At 38.1% G+C, this 20,220-nt stretch overlaps 1 protein-coding gene across 9 annotated transcripts in view; it reads right to left on the bottom strand.

Moving 5' to 3' along the window:
- Nucleotides 1-20,220, bottom strand: part of Unc80 (unc-80 homolog, NALCN channel complex subunit) — a 196,319-nt gene that overhangs the window by 111,315 nt on the left and 64,784 nt on the right. For 8 of the 9 annotated variants that reach the window (XM_021162288.2, XM_029478005.1, XM_029478013.1 and 5 more), the window contains exons 19-23: nucleotides 18,364-18,578; nucleotides 17,245-17,351; nucleotides 16,063-16,159; nucleotides 13,234-13,406; nucleotides 728-940 (exon numbers count right to left, since the gene is read on the bottom strand). In XM_021162288.2, coding sequence (XP_021017947.1) covers nucleotides 728-940; nucleotides 13,234-13,406; nucleotides 16,063-16,159; nucleotides 17,245-17,351; nucleotides 18,364-18,578 — 805 coding nt within the window. The remainder of the gene's footprint in view (nucleotides 1-727; nucleotides 941-13,233; nucleotides 13,407-16,062; nucleotides 16,160-17,244; nucleotides 17,352-18,363; nucleotides 18,579-20,220) is intronic. The other variant, XM_021162282.2, reaches the window with a different exon arrangement.

The raw sequence follows: 20,220 nt of genomic DNA, 5'->3' as shown, positions 1-20,220 counted from the left end.
GGGGACTTTTTGGATAGCATTGGAAATGTAATTGAGGAGAATACCTAATTTAAAAAAAAGTAAAAAAAAAAATCTATCAGAAAAATAAAGGGAAGTGACAATGGGCAGTAAGTAGGCACTGAGAAGGGATATCATTTCTTCAATGGTCTAGCCAGGGCTACGTAGCCCATGTTACCGTAAATAACCTCCCTCATACTCAGGATCATGCAAACACCCACAATTAAACTCAGTGAATCAAGAAAAATAATACATAGAAATAGCAGGGGCTAGTTAGGAAGAGGGGGTGGGGAAGTAATAGAAGAGAACAGCAGATGAGGATGCTCAAGGCTATATGTACATACATAAAATTGCCAAAGAAGGAAAATGTGAAAAATTAAAACAAAATAAAAATATCATGCTCATATTAATTGGACCACAAAGATGACTTTTGAATTCAGCAATTAAAAGCAAGTTTTTGGAATTCAGCATGGGAGATGAAATAGTGATTATTTCAACTATATGCACTTTGGCACACTATCTGTAAACCTCAATATCTTTAACTATAAAACCAAACAGTAATAGCCCTATAGATTTGTTGGGGGAAATTAAATGATTGCTTTCTTCCCAAAGTGATCATTTGGTTTCTGGAGTATAACAGACACCAAACTGTCTGTAAAACCAATTCATTAAGATAAACTTCATCTCACTCAAATGCCTTGGGCTTTACAGAAGAATGACGAGCGCTCACATCTCCCCACTGGTAGAAGAGCTTGGCAGCACTCCATTGAAGCTTCTGGTTCCGCTTGTTGCCCACTGTGGGAGACCTGCCCCGGGAAAGGCCTTTCTTGGTGATGTTCACGTGGTGCCCTTTCATCCACTCGGGCCAGTTGCCACGGTTGCACCGGTGGACAAAACGGGCACATTCGAGGAACAGAGCTGCTCTGGCCACCACAGGAGCTTCCTGTGAAGGGTTAAGAAAAGAACAGTATGGGGTTATTTGAATTTCTGGAGCTTCTTGAGCTATTTGTATATATTGGATATTAGTCCCCTATCAAATTTAGGATTGGTAAAAATCCTTTCCCAGTCTGTTGGTGGCCTTTTTGTCTTACTGACTGTGTCTTTTGCCTTACAGAAGCTTTGCAATTTTATGAGGTCCCATTTGTCAATTCTTGATCTTACAGCACAAGCCATTGCTGTTCTGTTTAGGAATTTTTTTCCCCTGTGCCCATATCTTCGAGGCTTTTCCCCACTTTCTCCTCTATAAATTTCAGTGTCTCTGGTCTTATGTGGAGGTCTTTGATCAACTTAGACTTGAGCTTTGTACAAGGAGATAGGAATGGATCAATTCACATTCTTCTACATGATAACTGACAGTTGTGCCAGCACCATTTGTTGAAAATGGTGCTGTTATTTTTCCACTGGATGGTTTTAGCTCCCTTGTCAAAGATCAAGTGACCATAGGTGTGTGGATTCATTTCTGGTTCTTCAATTCTATTCCATTGATCTACCTGTCTGTCGATGTACCATGTAGTTTTTATCACAATTGCTCTATAGTACAGCATGGTGATTCCACCAGAGGTTCATTTATTGTTGAGAATAGTTTACAATATGAACTAACCAGTACTCCCAGAGCTCGTGTCTCTAGCTGCATACGTAGCAGAAGATGGCCTAGTCCGTCATCATTGGGAAGAGAGGCCCCTAGGTCTTGCAAACTTTATATGCCCCAGTACAGGGGAACACCAGGGCCAAGAAGTGGGAGTGGGTGGGTAGGAGAGCAGGGCGGGTGGGGGTTATAGGGAACTTTTGGGATAGCATTTGAAATGTAAATAAAGAAAATATCTAATAAAATAAAATAAAATAAAAAAGAGAAAAGAACAGTATGGGATTAATGAACGATTTCTTTAAAAAGTGCTCAAGTGTGGGGGTTATCCCAAAAGCTATTATCTGTATGTGGGCTATGTTCTTCCAGCTGGGCTGCCTTGTCTGGCCTCAGCGGCAGAGGAAGCAGGTAGACTTGCAGAGACTTGAAGTGCTAGGGTCCTGTGGAGGGAATACTCAAGGGGGGAGGCAGCCACTCAGAGGAGAAGGGAATGGGGAGACGGGGGGAAGGCTTGTGGAAGGGTGAGACTGGAAGTGGGGCAGTGAGGGGGATGTAAAATAAATAAGTAAAAAATAAAATAAATTATATATATATATATATCAAGCAGAATGACAGAGTTTCTTGGCATACATCAGCCTGGATGTTTTGACATGGCTTGGCCACATTTCTCTGGATGGTATGAGCAAAATAGCAAATAATCTGGAAATAAAATCTCCAAGGCACTGTGGACACTGAGGAATTAGGTGGCCTAAGAGAGCTCTTGCCTCTTTCATCTTCTCAGTTCACAACTGATCACATTTTTTCATTATAGATTTGTAGTTAACTTTTTATTGAAATTAGATTTTTTTCCCCATACAATGTATTCAGATCTCCCCACCCACCCAAATCCACAATCTTTCTTTCTCTCTCTCTTTAGAAGACAGACAGGTGTATACAAAGTAATAACAAAACAAAATTAAATAAGATAAAATAATAACAAACAAACCAAGAATAGGCAACTTGAACATATGTGTGGATGAAAATTCTTGAAAGTTTTAAGAAGCTTCAACACACACACACACACACACACACACACACACACACACTAAAATTTTAAAAATTTAATATGAATAAGCAAATACTCCGTTGCTAGAATGAATCTTCCTTCAATCCACGGTGTTGTTATATTAACTCTATACTGGTATGCAATCCAAGACCACTCTCATGTTTCACCAGGCAAGTGGTTGTTTTACATACTTGGAGCATTAGAAAAAGGAAGAACAAGCTTTTGTTGAATTAGTCTTTTTTTTTCCTGCACAACGGACTAAATTTTGCATAATAAGCAGCACTTACTTGAAAATATTTGAGAAAACAGGAAATTATTTAATTGATAAATGAGAAACAGAACTTTTTCCACCCCCCAGGAAAATAAAAAGCAGGATTCCCTCTTTTCATGCAAGGGTGTGGTTTTAATAATAAAAGTGGTAGTTTTGCTACCCAGAACCTGGAAAAGTGAGTTAGATACCCCACTGAACTCTTTCAAAGCTAACAATCATGTGCAAAGAGGCAATGGGGAGGGGAAGACGGGGTCGGAGCAGGAGAAAAAGAGAAGGAAGAAAAGGAAGAGGAGAGGAAAGAGGTCATTAGTAGGTCAAAAGAAAAATGTAAAGTGTCACCGTGTATCTTTATTTGTTCAGAGTATTTTATTTTGTTCTGTTTTATGTCACAATAGTGACATCACCTCTGAGTTACTTAGTAACTCAAGATGACCAGTGATAACAGATTTTCAGATTGAAAAAATTTTTTTTCATCGTTTTAAGGAACAGATTTCTAAACAATTCAATCAATAGTGCTAAAGTAGACATTAATGTATAGAGATTTATGTTACAGTTGATTTTTTTTTTTACAAATTATAATATATACTTGAGTCTGTGGTCAGGAAATATAAGCCATGTTTGCTACCTAACCATGGACTGTGAAGGGGAACACACAGTATCCAATCCAGTGTTCTTCCATGTCCACATCTATGTTAACTTTTTCACTTTGTATTTACATTGTCTTAATTTATATTCGGGGATCTTACTAAAGAGAATTTTGAGGATGTAGGTAGAAACTATTCAAGAGTAAAATATCAGTAAATATAATATTTTTTAAAAAAACACATAACACATTCTTTCTATTATTAAAACTTATAACAGTTCCATAGAATGAAAAAGAATGTCCAATCTTTGTGATTTGGCTAGAGACGTCCAATCATCTCCCAGTCTATTCCCATCTCATGTGCTGTACAATCTAAGTGAATCAAACAGGCAGCCGTTTTCCAAATATGAAATCTCCTATCTTTCCAGATATGCTGTTCCCATGACCTGTGGCCCATCACTTCTCTTTGTCACCTGGCAACTCTCCACCTATAAGATTCTGGCTACTGCCTCCAGGGAGAAATCTTCTTTATTTTAGTGCTCCTTTAGATGATTAAAGTAAATTGTAACTCTCTTGTCTGTCCCTTAAGTGCATGTATCAAGCATTCTGTTGATGCAATTTTAAAATGTTTTTTTAAAAAAATAATTCTGGGAATGTATCATCAAACTTCTAGTTAAAGCTATCTTTAACAGAGGGACTTAATTTTGCAATCCTCGTTGACAGGAAACAGAAGGTTAATAAAGGTGAAAAAGTCAACATACTAGATGAACACTGTGCTCAGAATCTGTTATCAGTGCGTGAGGCAATAAGTGATAAATACATATAGAGGCTGAGACTTGGAGACAGGTCACTGGAACTCTCCATTTGTCATGACCAGGAGTCTGAGTCAAAGGCATGAGTGTCATGAGCCATTCCCCATGGTCTGAAGATGGTGTCTTCCCAGGTATGAATTTACTGGGCATGTCAGACATGGTTGGCTGTATCTGAAAAGGGCTGAGACATTTGTCTCTAGAAATGAATGTCAGGTAGGAGGGCAAGGCCAGCATGCAAATTTATTTTTTGCCTGTCAGATCATGACAGATTTACAGTATAAACCAATTCGAACTCAATGCTTAATGACAGAAGACAGGAAGAACACCACTAGCTGAGCACTATACATTCAGCTCTGTCTTTAATGGGGTTAATGGTGAGAGCTAGGTCAGCCTAGGTGCAGGGGGTAGAGAGTCTTTCCACACCTCTAGTTGCAGCCTTATGAACAAATGAATGACAGATGGATGAATGCATGTGAGGAGGTATAGGAAGCTTGAAGTGTTTTAGATCTTTTAGTTCTCTACTATTAAAATTTTAGCATGATAAAACCCAGATGTTAGCAGCATATAGTTATTTGCCTTGGGAATCTGAAGTTTGGAAATGCAATTCAGATCAATTTGAGGGTATATTTTATTTATAATACAACTTGATGCAAAGGACAAGGTTGATTCCGATGAACTTGATACATGCTTTAGAAACCAGTATCATTGAAAGCTGTCACTGCTTATATGAACAAATGATAGCACAGGATTATTCATACACTGGCCTCTGTAACAATTGTCATCATGATTCTGATAGATGGGAGAATTTACTACTCAAGATCGTATGAATTATGCCACTTTCCTGAGCATTGTGTGTGCATATCCCTACCTTTGTTTTGTTTTGTTTTGTTTTGTTTTGTTTTGTTTTGTTTTGTTTTGTTTTGTTTTGAGAGAGAGAGAGAGAGCAGTTCTCTCTACTGAGCATTGTCTGTCCTGGATCTCACTATGTAGACCCGGCTGGCTTTGAACTCAGAGACTTGATGCCTCTATATCCTGAGTGCTGGGACTAAAGATGTGTACCACCACACCCAGCCTTGTGAGTATTTCTTTGCAGGAAGTTGTGGGGGGATGCTAAAACACAAAGCTAGGGATACTACCACATATTCTAGGAGCAGTTGCTAAGCAACAAGAATAAATTCATTTGAGCAACAAAATCTAAGGCATTCTAGCATGGATGTGGCTGTGATGAATGTTTGTAAATACTATTTAAATTACAGTTTTTGAAAGTAGCGATTTGGCATGGCAGGACTATAGAATACCCAGAACAGGATTCTTCTTGGGCATTGAGGAAAGCCAATGACTCCCTTCTGATGGAACAGAACTTTTCTGGTATAGTACAATCAGTTATGACATAATGGAGAAGGCTGATCTCACATCAGAGAGAAAGACAACCCAAAGTGGGGTAATGAATCAGGCAAACACTACATGGCTAAAAGAGACCAGCAAATATCAACGGTATGGTTATAATGAAGGCCAAAGCTTGTTTAGGAAGACAACAAAAGATATGGGTGATATGCGGGGGGGGGGGGGGGGATGGGAAATTGTGGTTACTTAACTGGAAAGAGCTACAGAAAGAGAAGGAAGAAGAGGGGACAAATGATCCTAAGGGTTTTTAAAAAGCCATTAAGGAATTATAGTATATTCTATTTAGCCAAATTACATATGTATATATATATATATATATATATATATATATATATGTATCACATGAATGGAATGAAGTTATACCACATTACCACATAGGATGACAATATTCCTCATAAGAACCATAAACTAGCTAACAAAAACCTAAGTACCAGGCATGAGATATCTTCTTAGAGTTGTTGGTCAGAGTAGTCTAAAAGATATCCCTCTCCAAAAAATACAAAAACCAACCAAACAAAAACACTAATAATGTCTATTGCTTTTAGCCTTTGGTTGCCTCTCATTGGTTGTAGAAGGCACCACACACTTGGAACATAGGATTCAGAAGATTCAAGTGGGATCTGACCTGAAAACCTCCTTCTTGAGTTCTAGTTTTCATAGTACAAGAAATTGCTATCCAAGCTTCCATAGGGAAAACAACCAAAAGTCCTACTCAGCTGTGGTACTCATGAAGTACAACAATGACCAGCATGGCAAGATATTTCTAAAGATATCTTGGTGGTTACCAACAGCTGGCTAATTCGACATTTAAGACCCCAATAACCAAAGGCTGGTATCAGATACATAGTACCCAGCTTCCTGGAGCTACTGAGGTCATGGATCTCAGAGAAGAGACCACTACTGTCACTTTAGTAGATCAGTATAATTTGTCCAGGGACAGGCCCAAATTGGAATCCAGCTCAGAGGGAGGCCCCAAGGCTTGACACTATTATTGTGGCTATGGTGTGCTTACAAACAGGGGCATATCATGACTTCCTTCCAAAAGGTCAAACAAGCAGCTGAAAGAGTCAGATGCAGATATTTACACTCAACCAATGGACAGAAGCTGATGATCCCTGTGATTGAATTAGGGAAAAGCTGAAAGAAGCAACCCCACAGGAAGACCAGCAGTCTCAACTAACCTGGACCCCCAAGATCTCTCAGAGACTGAACCACCAACCAGGCAGCATATACCAAATGATATAAGGCCCCTAACACATATACAGCCGAGAAATGCTGGGTCTGGACTCAGTCAGAGAAGATGCACCTAACCCTAGAGAGACTTGGGGCCCCAGGGAGTGGGGTGCAGGTGGGGGTGAAGACATCTTCTTGGAGACAGAGTTGGAGGAGGTGTAGCATGTTGAACAATTGGAAGGTGGCCCAGAAGGAGGAAAAGGTCTGGACTGTAAAAAAAAGGTTAAAGAGTAAATTTAGAAAAAATAGAAAAAAAAACGTAACCTTACATCCACAGATAAGTATAATTATTATCCCTTGTATGTTTTGAATAGAAATGGCCCTACAGGCTCATATATTTGCATACGTAGGGAATGGCATTAGGAGGTGTGGCTTTATTGGAGTGGGTGAGGTCTTTTTGGAAGAACTGTGCCACTGGGGACAGGCTTTGGAATTTACAGAGGAAGGGAGACAAGCTGTGAGCCTTAAAGACACCATTAAGGATGTGGGGCAGACTTTCAAAACACGTGGCAAAGGGCGCTGGGTGATTTTACAGGCTTAAAAACAGAAGGAAAATAAATTAAAATATTTTAAAATTAATTAAATGACACAGGAAGCGAGAGGCTACAGAGTTGTCTAGCTGAAGTCACATGAAGTCATGAGATTGTCACTGTGTGGTCTGAATTTCTGGAAGATTCTGCAATTAGGAAACCTCATGTGCCAGACACTTTCCCTGTTCCTGGTTTTTCTATTTCCTCTGGATTTTAGGATTGTTATATATATTGAATGTTTCCTTTGTGGAGGTGAAACAGAGAATCGAGATACTAAACCAAACAGCTGGGCTGTCTTTTATCTGGGGACCTAGAAATATATTTACCAGGACACAACAGCTAATTGGAGGGTATAATTACAATACATTCCTTTCCTTTGGGGGCTATGCCTTAGCTTGCTAAATGAGAAGAAATCTCTACGTTGCACAGGAACTCCCTATTTTTTGAAAGCTAAATATTTTATGATGATCTCTAGGGAATAACATAATTTTTATTGCTGTACAATAAAATATAAAGTGCTTGCTGGAGTGAGGTATACATTTACTTAAAACCAATGGGAATAAGCAATTTTGTGGGTCTCAGTATGTGTTAGAATCTTTTATTTCTTTTTTTTTGCCAGAGGGCATATGCTTCTGAGACAATGTTTATTACTTTGCCCAGAGTATTGAATTCTCTCCCTAGCTGGGATCACCCTGTAACAGACTCATTACCTGACAAGCTGCCTCTATCTGCTTCAACAGTAGCTGTGGGCAGGCTAGGGTGGGCATGAGTGGTCAGTTCATGGCATGGATAGCCAGTCATTTTCAGATTTACTCAAGTCATGGTCAGTATTTTAAAAAACAAATGTCTTTTATTTTATATAATAGACTGGATGGATAAACAAACTTCCTTTGGCTTAAAACAACTAAAATGCTAGATAAATTTTTAATTTTGTTTTTCTTTTTATTTCTAAGGTGAAATGAAAGACAGCAGAGGAAGAGTTGAAAAAACATGCATGGAGGAGGGGTGGGATGAATTAGCAAGCATTTGCCTAGACAGCTGTTGGTCCACAAGTTAAATATCTGTTGAGAACTGCTGATCTAGAATCTCATGAGGACTCTAAATTGCACTCTGGGCATATTGTATCTATTCTGGAAAATTCTCAGGTGGTATCTCTTTGATATAAAGCACCTCACATTTCCTCTGATCTTTCCTTCTGGACATTATAGATAAATTCTAGGTCTAATTTTATCCCCTGACCTCTGAATCCCTCCTGGTGAAGCATACTTAAATAGGGAGCATGAGTTTGCAAAAACCAATTATTTATCAAATCTATGTAAGAACACCTTAAACCTTATGTTGAAATACAAAGTTGGTCACTCTGGAGCGCCAGACTGGTAAAAATAATGATGTAAACAAGTAAAAACATAAGCAAGAACACAGACGGATGGACTTTCATTACACAATTGCACCTGTGTGGAATTCCCACAACTACCATGAAGTATGGGTTTTACACCAAGTGCAAAATTATAATCAGAATTGAATTCTTCTGTATATCTAGAAAACTATTCTGAATCAAGGCCCATGTACAAAGACATATATGGAAGCATCATTCAAAATTGCCAAAACTCTGGAAAAAAATAGAAAGATCTTGCTAAAATAAGATGGATTTACAACTTGTACTATAGTTAACAAAACCATTCTTCAGTGTAAGTTAGTAGCACTAATTGCATCAGATGAAACCTAACATTAAACAAAAGGGAATGCATGACTTCACATCAATGAATCTCAAAATCTGGCAAAAGAGAGCAAAACAAAACAGCATAACAAAGCAGTGGAACTGGTAGGCACAGGTATCATTAAGGGGGTAGGACTCTTAAAATCACTGGGCATGTCTTGTTTTGTAAGGTCTATCATGGATATGACCTTGACTTTTTTTCTTAAATTTACCTATTTATAAGGCCAAATAATTGAACATAAATTTAATTTTCTCCAGTCACAGACTAGAGAGAGTTTTACAGTCCCACAGAGGTATTAATATTCATGGGAATTGGTACTAAAGCCAATGGACATCATTGTTAGTTGTGTCCATGCTAATAAATTACCCCCGAACTAGAAGTCACCATCTACCCACATTACAGGTTCACTGAATAAATAAGGAGAGAGTGTACACAATAAATGCCTGTTACCCACACTGCTTCTCTTTCCTCTTGTGCTGGCACATCCTGTAAGCTTACTGTGAAAAGGATCCTTTTTGTAAACTTAGAAAAAGTTACAGTTGTATTGGATGCATGTATACAAAAGAAAATGATTGTGAGGAGTAGCCGTGCTGGCCTTAAATCAACAACCTCGAATTACACGCTTCTAGTGATAACAGCAAGATTATTTAAAGCAAACAAATGAACTTGACATTTGTTTGACTTGGCTCTGCAAGTTTCTAGTATTTCCTTCACCTACCAGCAGTCTCTGATTCTGAAGAAAAATGCTAATTTGAAAAAAGTCACATTTAAATTGTATGATCAATGAAGCAATAAAAGCAAAAACTATTTAATACAAAATTCAACTTAAGTCATAACTACAAACATTGGGACAAAATAGTGTAAGACACGCAGGATAAAATGGACTATAATATAAATCTGAACTCAGTCCTTTTGTCCACTTCTGCCCAGAAGTCCTGAATGATAAAGAAGTTGAGTTTACAACTATGCCTTTATCTGTGTATCTGCACTTGTATCCTGTATACCTGCCTGTGTCTATATATGTATCTATGTATCTTTGTATGTATCTATGCATCTGTGTATGTATGTATGTATGTGTATCATCTATCTATCTATCTATCTATCTATCTATCTATCTATCTATCTATCATCTGTTATCTACCTCTACCTAGCTTAATATCCTTCATCTATTCATATCTGTTACTATCTAGTAACCAACCTGTTTTCTATATCTCTGTGTTTTTATATTCATATTTATATCATACACATGAGCAAAACAAATGAATTAGAGAAAATATAAAGGTATTATAAAACAGAGGAATCCATTCGAAGTAAGAAGCAGATGGATTAGATGCTGTGAGAAACCAAACACGGAGGGAAAATCTGTGACCATGAGAGTAATCTTGAAGAACTTCTAACCCTAATCTATATTGACAAACTACAGTTATATGAATGACAGCCAGCACCAAACGCTACTTTGATTCAAGAACACAAGACATTCACCTATGTGTTGATTTCTCTCAGTTTGTTTGTCAGCATTTACTAGCAAATTCCAAGTGTGCCTGAGTTTGGGGACCATATCCTAGCTTGATACCAACAAGTAAGATAATGTGGAAGTGCTTCATAAACTGTCCATAGATTGGAACTTGCCCTTATTAACCTCCACTCAATTCTCCCGATCAACATCTCCTTCTTCTCTTCTGCATCGTCTCTTCCTCCTCTATCACCTTCTTTGCCATTTATGCTTTTATTCAAGTCAATGGGTCACTCTCATTGCTTGAAGATGGGCATTCCTTTTCTTCTTTAAATTTTGACTGACTCTGACATCTGGGCTTTTGAACATGGGCACAATCCCAGATTATGAAAAGCCTCCTAATACTATCCACCATTGCTTCAGAGCTGCACATTTGCTCCCAGTATATTTAATTATTGATGAATAGTGTATTTCCTCCTCCACTCCACATAGGCTACTCCATCAGTGGGCATCAAAACCAGGAATTGCTCAGTTCTTGGAGGCTAACAGACACCATTCATATGCACTCCACTGTACTTTCTTCTATAGGTTATCATGGACTTTATGAGATCAGGAAGACCAAACAACTAGAATGAGTTCTGCAGGGAAAAGAAATGAGAGCCCAGTGAACTGGTAACTCTCTAGTCATAGCTTTACATTTATGGAAATGAAAAAAAGTCTATTTGCTTTCTGTGTTTTAATCCAGTCCAAGGATAGGAGTCACATTTCCACAACAAATAGAATTTATTTGTGGCTTGAAATTCCTGTACCACACTCCTTTAGAAGTTAAGAGGTACAGTTGGAAATCAGATAGGTACAGAATCATTTTAATGAGAGCAAGGGTAACTCTACCACTTAGGAAATTTGAATATCAAATTGGTTAACAATATTGTAATTAGAATCATCTTGATTCAGAAGTAGACATTAATTTATCCCAATGAAATTCTTCTTGGAGCATTCTTTTTGTGGCAAGCCTTGTGTCTCTGAAGGCTCTCATATCTCGATCTAGATCCTCAGAGTTTTCCACATGGAAAGGAATGCTGAAAGGTTCCTCTGACTCTCTATCATCAGTGAATACCAAAGATGTTGCCTGACAAGTCTCCTTACCAGTAATGAACCATTTATCAAGATAGAGTTTTTGATTCTTTATAGATGAGGTTTGTGGGAAATTCATTAATTTTCTGATATAGATGCTAACTCTGGTCTATAATCGTTGTTTTTTTGGTAGAATTTTCACAACTTTCTTCCTAATCAGAAAGAATCAATGTTGTCAAATGTTAAGAATCACCAGGTTGGAGAACGAATGTGGTGTGAATACTTAAAGTTGAAGATATTTGTCTTCCTAGTATGCATTTATTATGCATTCCTACAATAAGAAGTATCTTTAAAGGATCAGATGCTTTTGGAATTGTTAAGAAAGCATTTGCAAGTTACTTTATTATAGGAGACTATATACATATATTTTCAATGTGTCCTGATACTAATTTTGATTTATTTAAATAACTGTTTGACAGAGAAAGCATATGGTGTTTCTATAATAGCCCTGTATGGAATAGAAGATTCTGCTCTGATCCCAGTTTTAGCATCAATTAGCATATGACCTTGATCAAAGTCACCTAAGCTGTCAGAGCTTTTGAAATTCTTAAAGTGGCTTCACATAATTTATATTGAGAAGAATTAGCATAATAGAGTACAAAATATAGGTTCTCTGAAGACAGAAGCCAGGCCTGCACTCCAGTCTACCCTTTGCTGGCTTCCTACCACTGGACTATAAGTTGGTCTTCCTGGTTCCAGGAGTTTCCTGTGGAAATACAGTAGACATGCTATAGATGTCAGTCATCAGCCTTGGGCGGTGGCACTCACTGCGAAGACTTTAGCACTGATGACTATACATAGAAAGCATAAGTATTGCAACTTTGTAGTTATTAATACCATTCCTGGCACACAGGAAAACCTCAGTGGACAGCCATTAATTAGTTATTACATGCTAGTGACAGACAGCTTTAGCCTCAGTACTTGGGGAGGCAGAGGCAGACAGATCTCTGAATTTCAGGCCAGTTTGGTCTATACAGTGAATTCGAGGCTAGCCAGAGATATATAGTGAGACTCTCTCTCAAAAACAAACAAGCCTAAGAACTAATACATGGAAATATAGGACTGAGTGTTAATACATTACAGGCACTGTGCAGGGGCTTTCTATTTAAAATCTCATTTAATCCTTGTACCAGACCTGGAAGGAAGGTTTGGTATTAGTATTAACCTTCATTTTTACAGTTGTTGAGCTATTAAATGGTTGGGTCCAATTTTCAGCAGGCATCCTGAAGTTGTAATGCGCTTTCATATAGTAACAATCATACTGTTACACATGCTACCTCCCAGTGGTGATTTATTAAGATTTTCCCTCTTTTATTTACTTCTCTCACCTTACCATCTTTTCTCCCCTTTGACAATGAATTCTGGTAAAACTAAACAGATATGAACCCATCATTAGGGTTATGACTACAGTTATGCTCTCCTCCATTGCTAGCATGAATGTGAGTAAGGGTGAAAGAACTCTGTAACTTACTAAGTCCAAGGCAGCAGCTAGGATGGATGCATCAGGAATTGTCCCTGGCTCACAGCAGTTCAACAAGAATTGAAAACGTTTCATGCCTTGTCGGATTGCTCCCAGATTCACCACGTTTTTGCTTTTCCCACCATCTTGGTTGGGAGAAAGGTGGTCATCGAAACTGTGGCAGCCTGTAGGGGTTGTATCATTGAGAAAGGAAGAGAATGAAAAGGATCACAAAGATGTTTCAAAGACATGCCAGTATGTTTCCTGTAGTGTTAGCCTGAAAACTCTTTCACACTCCTTCCCCGCCCTCTGCACCACTAAGATATTTGCTATGAACACCCTTTGATTTGAATGTAGGTGACATGTAAAAATTCAAGATATTCACCAAAAAACTTCAATGTAGGGTCAACATTTGCTAATGCATCTCTACAATGGTGAAGGATCTGGAAATATTTTAAATAAGTATGAGTAAGAGGATATATTATGAACTTTTAGTTGAAGAAGAGTGTAAGGAAATCAATGGGAATGACAGCAACCCAAAGATATTTTCATCTCTCCCATGAAAGAGAATATTTTACAAATGGAAAAGTATAGTTAGTGTCTTCGTCAATTAGGGCAGCTATGAAATACAACAGGCCATCTCACATTTAAACAACAAATATTTGCCCCTCACAGCTCTATGGCCTATAAGTCTGATATTGAGTTCAAGTACAGTTGATTTTTCCAGGTTTGAGTATGTCCTGAAGTGGCCTTTTCTTATATTAGCATATAGTTATCTCATCTCTCATTTCTACAAGAGCATTACAATCCAGTCATGGTGGTGGTACCCTGATGACATCATCTAAACCTAATCACCTTCTCAAAGCTCCATTTCCAAATGTTACCACACTGTGAGCTAGAATTTCCTAACACGACCTTTGGGTAGATGCAAACATTCAATGCATAGCATATGGAAATCCATAGTCTATGGAAAACATTCATTAAGAAGGAACATTTCCCACCCAACATCCTGGGTTTATGTTGCAGGTGCATCAAATTAAGACTCCAGTGCTTAGAGAGAACTAGGAGATATGTTTACAGCACAAGCCAGGTGACATTGAGCTAGCACGGCACATACCTCAGGAAAGACATTAGCTTCATTCTCAAAAAACAAATGCAGAAACACTATCATTGTGCTGCTGCTGCTCATTCTGAACAGTAGAGAGACTATCTATGAAATTCTACCGGAAATGGATAGTGTGAGGACTGACTGAAATGGTGAAGCTGACAAAGACCAGGGCTGTCAGTGAGAGCTTTGAGGGTTTTCCTGCTTCTTCAGTATTGAGGATCAAATCTAACTCCTCATGTAGTAGACATGTGCCCTACAACAGACCAAAACTTCCAGCCTAAGAAGGCACTTAAAACCTTAGACTAAAATCTAGAGGTCTATGCTGAATTGCAAATGAGACAGTTAAGTGGACAGGATGATGTTTATGACATAGGTAAGCATAAGAAACACTGTGCCTTCATAAAGAGTGCATCACCATGAACTAGGTGACACATATTTTTGATATAATCATAAAGAAATCAAGACCACTTTTGATAAAGTTTGATAATGCTTTTGTAATGAGGTGAGAAAATATTCATGTATTATTAAGAAATTAATGGCATGGTTTGTTGAAAAGCTATGCCCACAAATGATTAATTAAACATATTCAACTAGAACAACATCAGAGGTTGCAGCTTTATCTTTTTCCTGTTCAGTAATAACATGATCAACTTGCATGAAAGCATGGAAATGTGTATCAATTCAGATGGATCATCACAGTCCAGTTATGAAGAAAAGCTTTCTAGAATTCAAATTGGTTTTGAGTCTGCCCTTTAATTTTTTTTTCTGGATAAGTGATCTAACTGCATTCTATACAATAAAATAATAGACCTTATAAAATGGAGACTCAATAGTGACTACACCAAAGCATATCATGACATTCTTTGATAGGAAGATGAACTTGCAAAAGCTGACCAATCCAGATGAGCTATGTGATGAGGCTACTGATAACATAATTTTAATTCCTGTTCATACATTTGCTATATCCACAGCTTAGTTATACTATTGACTATACCGATTAATTTTAGATATGGCCTGCTGCATTCTATCTAAAACTCTACAGTTTACAATGCTCACCATCTACCCTGAACACATGAGGAAAAGGATCAGGATGTGTTAGAACTAGAGAAATCTAAAGAAATCAAAGACATTACTCAAAAGAGATCAAAAGAAAGAACAGGAAGTGAATAAGAGGGGTTATGGCACTATGCATAGCTGTGTATGTGTGGCTACAGATGTTATCACTAGGACAAACCATCAAGTTTATGGGCAAATGTATTTTCAGATTACAAGGAAAGATTTGCTAACAAGTAAAGCTGCCTAGCTCTAGAACAAATTGCCTTGTAAACTTGCACACTCCCCCTCAGCAGAGGGAGGGTGAGGGAGGGTGACCACCTGTCAGCCATGCGTTGAACAGAATTCTGAAGCTGACATGGTGGGTGGATAGGAGGTCCTGTGACTCACAGATTCTAACAAGAAAAGACTGTGTCTTATTCTCCGCACACTCAGTACCCACCAGGGGGTGAGAATCACAGTAAGGTTTCTGTAAATGTCTCTTCAACCAAACTGATAATAGAGAGGCTATAGATAGCAGTGAAAGACACATTTAAAGAACAATAGGGAAAACAATATAAATAGAAAATTACCATTTTTTTTTTTAAAAAGACGTTTTCAGAAAAAAGAAATGGACCAGTTAGTTTAAGTAACTGAAAAGAAGAAAAGGTCAATGGTATCCTTTGGCTATTGACTTTTACCAAGACGCTTGAAGAAATTCTCCTCCTCTTCTCGTCCATTTTCCATCCCACTCCCTGGTCCACCTTCTGAGAGCTTGACAGCGCTGGTGAACTTGACCTGAGAAGAAAGGAAAGCAATCAGCTCTCCAGCATCCAATCATTGGATTATGCTAGCCCTTGGTTTGAAAAATAAGTTGTTTAGAATGTGAAAGTGACTTTGTCCTTTTGGTTTACACGTCGAGTAATTTCATACATCCCTATGGGCCCCAAAAGATGTCACTATAACTGCAGGTGCAAGGAATATCAAGTAAGAGATCAGAAGCTGAATGTGAAAATGATTTAGTGAACAACACAGACATGTGTGGTGTTTATTCTGATCAAGTCCAAACGGACAGCCACATTCATCTTTAGTGAACACTACCACAGTTGAAAATCAGGCCAAAGAGGGAAAAAAATGAGTATACTTTATTAAATCTACAAATCAATTTGTAGCATATAAATTTCCCTCCCTTTCTCCCTCCCTCCCTCTCTCCCTTCCTCTCTCTTTACTCCCCTAGAAGCGAATGTAGGAGCTGACATGGGCTAGGCAAGTAAGTGTTCTGTCACTGAGTTACATCCCTAGCCTTCTTGTTAACTTGCTATATTGAATCAGACACTCCGTAAATTGACTAGGCTACTCAGGCTAACCTTATACTCATTGTATAACCCAGGTTGGGCCTGAACGTAGGACTCTGCCACTAAGGTCCCCAAGGCACTACCAGACCTGGTTCCATGTCTCTTTTAAAGCAGTGACATTTCTTCATGATCCTGACTTTAGGTCAACTCAATGTGATGTAAATAACAGCACATAAACACATAAAGGAAGGGAGGAGGCAGGTAGACTCCAGTAAGTGTCTGATATTTTTCACACACACAAAAAGAAACTGCTTAAGAATTCCACTTCTGTTTCTTTAAGTTCTGTCACCTGCTATATCCTTCATATGTAGATATAGTTGGAGCTATAGATATTTACTGCGTCTTTGTTATTTTCATTTGTATTATAGTTTACCACTTAAACATTTTACTTTCCATTGCTTGTCTAATTTCTGAACTTATTCAACTCCAAAGATCCTTTAACACTTCCTCTGTGCTCACCATTCTTCAATCCCAATAATTTTTAATCAGTGACCCCAATATTCACTTCACGAGCAATGTCCTGTTTACCTTGGAGCTTTGCCTGATGAAAGACAGGCGATCCACAGAGCTAATGTCCAGGAGGTCCTCTACACCATCTGCCAGGCCAGAGAGGGAGGAGCGCTTCAGCCAGTTTCCTAGTTAATGATATTTTGAAAAATTGAGCATTTGCTCTTAAATGAATGAAACAGAAGTGCCAGCATGTCCTGAACTAGCAATGAAAGTTACATGGCTCCAATATAAATAGAAGCAAAAACAAGTTGTTTTCAGTGTACATGTTTTGCATCAAGATATTCAGTGTTGAACTATAAAATTACATTAGCACAGAAGTGCAGGACAAACAGACTTGGTTCTCTCTGCTGCAGGAAACCATGATCCATCCACCTATGCTAGACAAGTTTCCTATCTCTCTTGAAAACCTACCCATTTTATCTCCTAAATAGTTCTCAAGTCTGTCTGTTTTTCTGTTTCTACCTCATACACAATCTAAATGTTCACTTGTTTATACCTGTGCCACTGGCCAGCTCTCAGTCTGATTTGACTGTAGACTAACATTCCCTCCAATGCAATGGTTCATACATTGTATTATTCTGATCTCCCTGACATGATGGTACACAAGAGCCATGGGAAATGGCCACCCTGACTTACGAATGGTCTGGCTTGCTGTTCTGCCTCCATGAGTCAGCCATTTCCCTTCTTAACTGGTTCTTTTCAGTTTCCCCAAGCCTAGTATCTTTGCACATCACTGTTGGGCTGCTTTCCTTTCCTTTTTTTTTTTTTTGTCTGTGTATTTAGCAGATTTTAATATCTGTTCTCCCTATCCCTCGAATGGGCCAGGTTTCATTCTAGTTTGCAACTGTACTTACTTTTGTGATTATCTGCTTTAGTGGTAGTTGCTTCTACTCAAATTCAGCAAAGCCAAGAGCTTTATTTCACACAGAGCAGAGGCATGCAGCTGCCATTTGGGAACTATGTGCATTAGCAGAACAGAAAATGAACTAATGGAAGCATGAAGCCGTCATGTAGATCTCAGTGTAGAAGCTTGAATGCTTCTCTTCCCAGCTACCTCCCATGGCATGCTCTGTTCTCAATCACTCATTGATTTGATGACATGATAATAAGAGAATCCATAAATAAATACAGACATACTTTTACCTATGGGGAGTTTCAACTTCTTTCGCAGGGAGATTCTGCGGGATCGTGAGCGGGCACGCCGGTCAGAGGTGTTGCCTGAGTGGGCTGTGGTACATTCTGAGGTATCCTGCTCAGACTGGCTGCTGGTGTCACTTGCTGCACTTTGGGATTTGAACATCTTGCGCCAGAAATCTTTCCGTCCCAGGTTGCCCCCTTGCATTGGTTCATCACTACAGAGAAGTAGAGTATAGGGTTAAGCAACATTGAACAGCTAAGTGACCTCTCAACTCTCAGCTATTGTATTTAGGCAAATTGTACAGAATAATCTTTGAGGGGATGGGTACAAAAGGGGTGGGAGTCAGAGTGGGAAGAGGGAGACCAAGATTGTTGACTCTGTGCTCTTCCTGGAAATAGCCCTGTCTCAGTAGTCAAGTGGGGGTAGTCATTTTTTCAACTTTAATAAAAAAGACTAAATATGATTGCAGATGTCCACCTGCAGTATGAGTCATAATAGTAGGAACACTTAAAATGCAAATAAATATTTAATTTTTTAAAAGGTCCCTGGTTCTTGTGAAATGTCCCACCTCTTCTGCAACTCATGATCATACTTGACACATAATAAACTCTCAAAATTATTTACATGAATTAATAAATGAGAGACTGAAATTTCACTGCCATGCTCAGGGAAGTTTAAAAGTAAAAATGTAGGTTGACTCAAAAAGAAATATCAGAAAACCCAAAAGAAGATTTTCAATGAGAAAATCTGACTAGTAATATACAGGAATAACAATAATAGTAAGCTAAAAGTTCCCATTTTTCACTCACTAAATTAGTAGAAATTAAGGTGGTTAGAAGGAGAAAGTAGTGCCCCACCACACTACCTTTGGAGAGATAAAATATTTTGGTATATATGTTCTATGCAACAAGATTCATTTCTGGAAGTCTGTATCAACCCCTTACACTGAGAAATTAAATTTCTAAGAAGTAATATCAAGGAAAAGATGGACAGATGAGGCCATGCCCTAAGACTGAGAAGGTATGAGCGACCAAGTTTGAACAGTGGATATAATTTTAATGTCTAAATCTGGGAAGACAGCTGAATACATTATGGGACTTCAATATGACGATAGGTTCTTGATGCTTGTATCATTGGCTCCAAAGGCACAATGTTGACCTTCACTTGGAAAGGTCAATTCTCAAATGACAGCCTTAGAGACTGAATTCCTTCCTGGTATAAGTTGGGTTTTAAGACGAATGTAACAAGCCAGTGCTATTAGAGGCCAAATTCGAAGCCTTTAGCTTACCTTTACTCTGTTACTCTCAAAATAAAAGTGATTTAGTTGGAAAAAAACTTATTTCAGAAGAAGGTTGACTATTTATGACACATTGTAATAATCTTTAAAAGTCACACTTGTGATCATTACATGTTCAGAAATGCTGTAGCACAAACCATAAACAGTTTGTAGAGATTATCTTCAGCAGGAGTATTTTGATTTTTCAGCTGCCCTCATATAGCCTTCTGTGTTTTCCATATTTGCATCTTGAATAGTATGTATTCTTCTTGTAGTTTTGGAAAAGAAAAAACTATGCTAGAAGATGTTGTAGTTATGTAATGACTCTTATCTATGTGTTATTATGTAACTTTTACTTACAGACTTTAGTGTACAGTCTTCAATTGATCTAATATTTGATTTTATTGTATAATATAATTAATAGATAAGAATATTCAGATTTTATCTCTCAAATGTCATCAGACCACTAAATATTTTAAGCTCTTCTTTTGTAAAAAATAATTTACTTATTTTTTCTTATCTCATATATTACATCCCTACCACAGTTCTCTCCTCTCCTCTCCTCTCCTCTCCTCTCCTC

The sequence above is a fragment of the Mus caroli genome, chromosome 1 (assembly GCF_900094665.2).
Source record: "Mus caroli chromosome 1, CAROLI_EIJ_v1.1, whole genome shotgun sequence".
Lineage (NCBI taxonomy): Eukaryota > Metazoa > Chordata > Mammalia > Rodentia > Muridae > Mus > Mus caroli.
This window is presented reverse-complemented; position numbering and strand designations above follow the sequence as displayed.